The sequence below is a fragment of the Orcinus orca genome, chromosome 1 (genome assembly GCF_937001465.1).
Source record: "Orcinus orca chromosome 1, mOrcOrc1.1, whole genome shotgun sequence".
NCBI lineage: Eukaryota > Metazoa > Chordata > Mammalia > Artiodactyla > Delphinidae > Orcinus > Orcinus orca.
In genome coordinates, this window is record NC_064559.1 from 93,698,096 (window position 1) to 93,705,534 (window position 7,439).

The 7,439-nt window shown below is 41.6% G+C and overlaps 1 protein-coding gene across 1 annotated transcript; it reads right to left on the bottom strand.

Annotated features, from left to right (window-relative positions):
• Nucleotides 1-420: 420 nt before the first annotated feature.
• On the bottom strand, nt 421-6,808 carry RGS4 (regulator of G protein signaling 4). Its single transcript, XM_033409774.2, has 5 exons — nt 6,540-6,808; nt 3,518-3,622; nt 3,147-3,208; nt 2,457-2,623; nt 421-2,050 (listed from the first exon to the last, which is right to left on the bottom strand). The coding sequence occupies exons 1-5, from the start codon at nt 6,581-6,583 to the stop codon at nt 1,811-1,813; spliced, it is 618 nt and encodes a 205-aa protein (XP_033265665.1). The 5' UTR covers nt 6,584-6,808; the 3' UTR covers nt 421-1,810.
• Between the last annotated feature and the right edge of the window lie 631 nt (nt 6,809-7,439).

Consider the following 7,439-nt stretch of genomic DNA (forward strand, 5'->3'; position numbering starts at 1 on the left):
GGACACTGAAAGCAAGACTGCCAGAGAGACAAAAAGTGTACAACTGAGGAAACCTATACATTTAATACATTGAGATCTGTATACACACGCTCCGGTGTCTTCATTTTGCAGCCTATTACATCTATTGGCTTAAAAGCCACGAAGGTGCCCATGCATGTAATTTATACTGGAAAAATCCTTTCAGTGTTCAGGTATGCATGTGTGTGCACTTCAAAGGCAGTAGTTTTAAAAGAATGAGAAGAAAATTACTTCCTGGCCATTCATTAATAATTCAGGTGATATCCTGCACCTCCATTTATAAAACGATACAGTAATAAAAACACTGTACAAAACATCATAAATAACATAAAGGAGACATTTTCAAGTATTTCATGTGCCTTGAGAAAAGTTCTAAACAGTAGTTCTAAAAATTGGTATCCGTTTTTCCTTTTTTTTTTTCTTTTCTCTCTCATCTCAGAGCCTAGAAAGAAATGCCTTCAGTCTGTGAGTCCTGATGTTTGGGATGGAATGAACCAGATTCTACCTTCAAAAAAGAAACTTATGAGGGCTTTTCAGTTTGTGAAAACATGTTCCCCCCTTATAAAATAGAATCTCTCCCCTGATGCTGGTTTATAAGGAATAGGCAAATAGCCTAGAGCCATTATGGGGAAACAAACAACCACAGTGAACTAAGGAGCCTCATCTGATGGCTAAAGTTCTCAGGGAAAATCAAAATGAGAAGAGCACCTTAATCAAGAGAGGAAAAAAGAGTAGGGGATAAGAATGCTAATCTTTAAATCCTGTGCCCTTACTCAGCCAGCATCTTATAGTAGGTAGAGCTGGCGAGGCCCTACCTAAGTTTCTTCATTCTGTTCAAGCACCTCATCTCCAACTCCGTACCAATCTGGCTCCCACTATTATGCACCAGGCATCCAAGCGAGGAAGGGGAGGCCAGCAGCTTGGGGACTCAAAAGTGCCATTAGTGATAACCAGCTAAAGACAGCCCCGTGTCAGGCAGGCATAAGATTCTTTATGTTTGCGCCTTAGAATACTATCCAACTTGGAGGCTGTCGGTGGTCAAACTAAGCATGAAATCCCTGGGATGTTTCTCTAGCAAAACTCATGGAGTTTTACAGAATCAACTTTCCACAGGTTAGCATTCCTTTCTTAGCCTGCAGGGCAGCTGGTTTAGTTTGCCCTGTTCAGTTGCAGAGTGAAAGACTGGGGATCAGAACACGCATGTATGTATGTACACACACTCTAGTTATGAGCACCTAGGGTCTTTCCTGCCATTCTTGCAAAAATATATATGTATGTATATATACATACATATATACAGAATGTGTGTATGTACATATGTACATGTGTATATATATATATACATAGACACACACACATGCACACACATATGTACATAAAATAGATCAACCTCATCTAAACATCTCGAGTTTGGAGAAAGTGCTGGTTAACAGAACACATGTGCCTGTGGATGTCACATGAAGTGTCCCAACCACCAACCAACCAACCTGAGGTCACACTGTTGGCAGGAGAGAAAATCCAGACCCACAAGGCCATTATCTGGATACTTGCTCACATGGCACCCTAAAAGGAATTTGGGAAAATTGGACTGGAATGAGGTCCTGCCCTGATGAACACCAGAACACCAAAACAAAATCTAGTTTTTGTATGGGAGTGACTCACACATAGCCAGCAGCATGAACACTAGGCTACAATGTGAAGAAAGCACTGATGCTTAATACAGATCAATATTTGGCCTCAGGTTTTCCAGGCATAGAGTCTTGGCATTTCGGCCTCCACCACTGAGCAAGAATTAGGCACACTGGGGCACCAGGGAAGGACAGTCTGTAGAACTTTTGGCTCCTTTCTGCTTCTCTGACCCACAGCTGGAAAGGTTGGCCAAATCAAGATAGAATCGGGACTTGAGGAAGCGGCGGTATGAATCCTTTTCCATCAGGTTGAAAATCTTCTTCTGAGCCTCATCAAAGCAGGTTATCGTAGGCTCCAGCATGTTACGACTTGTCTCCTCCCTGGTGCAAGAGTCCAGGTTTACCTAAGGGCCAGAGTCCAAGGCTTCATTAGACATTTTACCCCATAAGGATGGGAGGCTGCATGCTTTGTACTGTGTGCACTCTCTATACCCCAGAAGTGAAAAAAAGGACATTCAGCTCGACCCTGGCACATGTGAGAGAACATAAAATGTTCAACTGCTTCAGGGTGGGTAGGGCAATAACTTCAATGATTTCTCACAAACTTGGGATATTCCTCCAAAAAAATTCATGACGGGAGATCATCTGGATGAAAGAGCTTTTTACTTAACTTATTTATTTGGGGTTGTCAAGATTGTAATAACCTGCTTCACTGTTGTACCTTTAATTCACATCGTCTAAGGATCCATGCCATTGAATGTCTAGAAAATTTCACTAGGATGCAGACAGTTCTTTGCCACGCAGACCTACCTCTTTGGTTGCCTGGACGGAGATGAATTCATTATAGATCTTTTTGGCCTTGGGACTTAGTTTAGAGGGTGATTTGATTTTCTTGTACTCTTCACAGCTGATCCAGAAGTCAATGTTCTCCTCACTGTATTCAGACTTCAAGAAAGCTTTGAAAGCGGCCAGTCCACCTGTGACAGAGGAGAAAGAACCAGTTGTCATCACAGTGACTGCCCTCGTGGGCACTGTATTGCAGATAAAGCTGGGGTGCTTGAGGGAACAAGGCATCCGTTCAAACAGTGCCCTATTTCCTCCTTTTGGGAGGTCACTGGAGGTCAGATGTTTGAAGTCTCTTTCAAGAAAGCGTTATGTTTCTGAAATGCCTGTGCTGCCCTCAATTGCCAAAGTGAGTTTGGGAAAGAGAAACTGAGGTCGATTCTGCAAGAAATCTCAATATTTGGGGGTTTTCCTCTACCCATTTCCTATGTGATGAAAGAGATGGTTTGTGTATGAGCTTTCTATTGTATGTCACAAAGCTCTAGGATCTGGTAAAATTTTAAGCAGGCTGATTTTCTTGAGTCTGAAATGCAGAAGAAATCCAGGGCTTTCTGTAATTCCTATGAGATCAGGCATAATATGAGATAACTTGTCTATCCAGTGTGCTATATCTTCATCCCAGGGAGTGGAGGTTGGGGGAGAAGCTGTCATACTTACATTCATGACTAATCAGGTTTTCCAGTGATTCAGCCCACTTTTTGACTTCCTCTTGGCTCACCCTAGAGACATTACAGAGAAAGAATAACCTGAATGCTAGGATACAAAATGGGGGCAAAACATTTAAGATCCTGAATAAAACCCAGAGATTTTATTTTCCATCATTACGCTGAGACCTGTCATTGCACAGGGCCGTCTTTCCACTAGATGTATGGAAATTTCAAATGCAAACGTGATCTCCATGGAAATGGAGGCCATCATGATCCAAATCTAGGTCAACTAGGGACATCACTTCTTTTTCTCCTTACAGAACATCTCTGTCATCAGATAGTTAATACGCAGTGGCTCTTTGCCAAGGCCTTTTCTCTTACCTCTGACAAATCACCACTTTGTCCCTCTTGCTGTGGGAAGAATTATGTTCACAGGAATCAGACTTCTGCAGCAAGAAACCGAGCCGATGTTTCATATCTTTTGCACTGCACAGAAGAGGGCAAAAAAAAAAAAGAAGAATGATACAGAGCTCTCTTTAGAAGATACCCTAATGGTACAGTTCAAAGGGCTCATCACTAGTAAAGGGGCAGGGGTAATTTATTTAGGATATAGGAGTTGAAGCTGGCAAGAACTCTCAGGAAAATGAGATTCTGCTTCTGCTTCTGCCTATGACTTACTGCAAAACCTGGAGCACAGCCTCCTTCATCAGTAACTGGAATTCTGACCCTTCAGTCTACCTGCGGAGCCTCTTCTGTAAACCTGTCATTTTGACCAAAGGAACACTTAGGTATCTTCAGCAGAAACACATTCAAAACTTGACTATTCTCTGAGTAAGTTTTAGGTATTGGAGAGCAAGCAGTGAACGGTGAAATATAGCACTTGCTTGTTGTGCGCCACCTTCTGGAGGGTAGTTGCTACTTCCATCTGCCTCACTGCTAGCAGAGCAATGGAGAAGAACCTGAGGAAGTAAGGGTTTGTTCGACTCCAGCCTGGATGTGGTGAGCAAGTCACATTATGGAGGTGTGCAGCTCCAGCAGAGAGGAGTGGAAAATGAGGGGGTAAACACAAATGTTCAGGCTGAAACCTGAGCTCCTGCAGGTTTGCTTCTAAGGAAAGCAAGCTTTCCTGCTATTGCTACTACTTTCCTTTTTAACATCTACACTATAAGGATATTTACACTATAAAGCACATTTGAGGCTCAAAAACAATAATAAGGAGAAGCAAGCAAGAGTCATCACTGAAGCTCTGATTATTTAATTGGAGCAGAGCTTCCAGCTTATGGTCACTGTTTAATAGGTCGCTAGGGTACGGCAGGGCATGTGACTCATTCAAAAAGGAGGACCTTTTAATAAGCTTTGAGCTCAACCTCCTCACTTTTTGTTATTTATTCTTTTGCTTGGATCTCTTTTCTTATAAAAGCTGAGATACAGTTTTAAAGGAGAAATGTTGTTTTGAAGGAAATGAAAGACTAAATGAATGACGAGTTGTTCCTGTTTAGAGGGAGGAAAATGAAGCCACAAGGATGGCTACTGATATAATAATGCCTTATCTATGTGCATTTCTCCAGAAAGTTTAAAATCCATTATATTATTGTGCTGCCCCTAAAACAGTATCTTCTTTCCCTCACAAGACTGTTCTCCTCCCTCCTCTGTTTCCCCAAGCGGTCACGGGATACAAACTCTTCCTTAATGATAGCAAGATCTAATCATGAAGCCTGCAGTGATTCTAAGGTGATAATGTAAGTATATTGTGATTGGGTCAAAATAGAAATCATCTCATGTTTCCATATGCCAGGTCCAGCTGAGATCTGACAGTTATTGACCAACGCAGAATCTTTTCATGAAGACTTGAAAGTACTCTTAGCAAGTACATTACACTTGTCCTAATAACACAATAGAACCATAGACATAAAAACCAAGAGGACTCCACTGACCTCTGAAGTAAGAAACCTGGATTTGATCTGCACTCTGCCACCCACCACCTACGTGACCTTGAGCATTTCACGTTCCCCCTGAAGCCTCAGGCACCAATGTGAGAATGAAGGTGCTGGACAAGATGATTCACAGTTCACCAGTGAGGAAAGGGAAGAGCAGTTGACCCTGCTGATATAGAGTTTACCTCCCCAGGTTAGCCTCTTAGCTCCTGGAAGGCAAAGCTCTAGAGTAATTACTCACCTGTCTCCTAAAATATTTACCAGAGCATAACCTTCTCCTGACACTCCTGTATTTTGTATGATTAATTTTCTAGATGAGTTAACTGAAGCTTGGATTGATTTGCTCTATTCAGTTCAGGAAATTAATGGTGGAGGTCAGGGCCACTGTTTTCATAAGTGCTCCCTGCCAGACCTTCCTGATTCATTTTAAAGTAGCCATGAAAGAATGAAAAACAAAAACAGATTATTTTTTCATACTCCTGAATGACAGGAGGTAAACTCCTTAGGATTACACAAAAGACTGTGCTTTCTGAGATAATTCTGAATTGAAATTTAAGTTGACTTCACCTGCAAATTTAAGGTTTGCAGAGGAACAAGAGAGGGGGTGGTACATGTACAAATTGACTTTTTACTTTATAAGATTAAGTAATGTAATAGGCACTAGTTTTGTAGTTTTTCAGCTAACTAATATATGAGCATTGTATGAAAGCATTTATTTATATCTTTTTTAAAATGGCAAAGACATATGAGTAGCTGCATATCTTTAAGGTTTTTTTTTTTTTAGTCAAGAGACAGTACTTTGACAAAACAATGTCTTTAAGATGAGATCTTCCACAGAGCCCTTAGCTGATTTGTTATGATCAATACTTCTCAACCACCAATCACATATGGCATTTTGAGAACTAGAGGTAGGGGCAGAGAGATAAGGGAGACCTAGTTTTGAAACTCTTATTTTATTGTAACATTTGCTTATAAGGACACAGAGTGAAAGATACTGCAGCATCATACAGACAGCATAGTGCCTTTCTGGTGATGTAGCCAAACTTCATTCTGAGGTATCCTCCCCAAAACGAGATCTAGTATACAATAAGAAAGCCCAGACCCATGATTCTACGTACCTCAGTGATATTCAAATAACAGTAACACAGGTAGAGACGTTACAGACCACTGTATATAGTCCAAAAACCTCATATCACTTCTTAATTAGAACTAGCTTGGTCAGAGGATCAGAACAGTCCTCAAGACTAAGGTCATAGAAAGCAACATATGGGATGCCAAAATTTGGAGTGAACACTTCCCAAGTCACAATTTCTAGCTAGTCTTGAAGGAAAGCTAGGAGGCTGATGCTCTCCTCACCACATTGTTTCTAATTCCAAAGAACCAGGTTAGTAAGTAGGATATGCAAACAACTTAAAAAGTCTATCTGAAAGTTTAACACTATCTGGTTTAGTGGCTGAAAATAATCTTACCTCCTCAAGCAAGAAGCCGGCAGACCTGCAAGTCCTTTGCACATCTTGTGTAGTGTGGGATTCACGTTAGGAAAGAAATGCAGCAGGAAGAGCTGTGGCTTCTGTTCTGAGCACACTTTGCCTTTTCTCCGGTAAAGATACTGTCAGAATCCTCTGAGCTTCTCCCTCCCAAGCCTGTAGGGTCTCATTTATAGCCCAGCCAAGACAGTCCAGCCAATCAGATGGCAGCTCTGTAATACCATCTCCTCTCAGCCTCCTTCTGCCTCTCCAGCCTCTGGAAGAGATAAGGAAGAAAGGGCTGACGCAACAATGCAAAGTGAACAGGCAGAAAAATCCTCCTGCAAAGTAGACATACAGAAAATATAAACTTGCTCAGTGCTCTACAGATGTCTGAGGTTTTGAATGTCCAGAAAAGGAAAAGATAAGTTTACAATGCTACAAAACATGGGGTTTGTTCATTGTCTGTAAAAACAATGTCAAGGGAACTTGCCTCCTGGAGGGAAAGGGGCTTACTTTGGGGCTGACTCTCAATGCACTTCCTCCTTTGGATTAGAAATATTATTTCATACATGGTCTAAAATCTGATCCTCACTGTTTCCAAAAGGGAGTGGGCAGGATCCATCGTTTCCAGGCAGGGATTTGCAGAAGTTGCTTTCTCTGTTGCCACGTTCACACAGGGATGTGCGGGGAAGAATAGCTGGAAGACAGACAGTTATACACCTGGCAGCACAGAAAACTAGCTGAGGGAAAATAGATTAGCTACATCTGTAATCAGCCTAACTGTGGAATACTTTTCTAGAACTCTTACTAAGAACAGGACTCATCCAAGCATTGACAATCTCTTTGGTACATGCCTGCCTCCAGCAAAATGCTTCAAAACAGCAGCCGGAAGACAAGAGG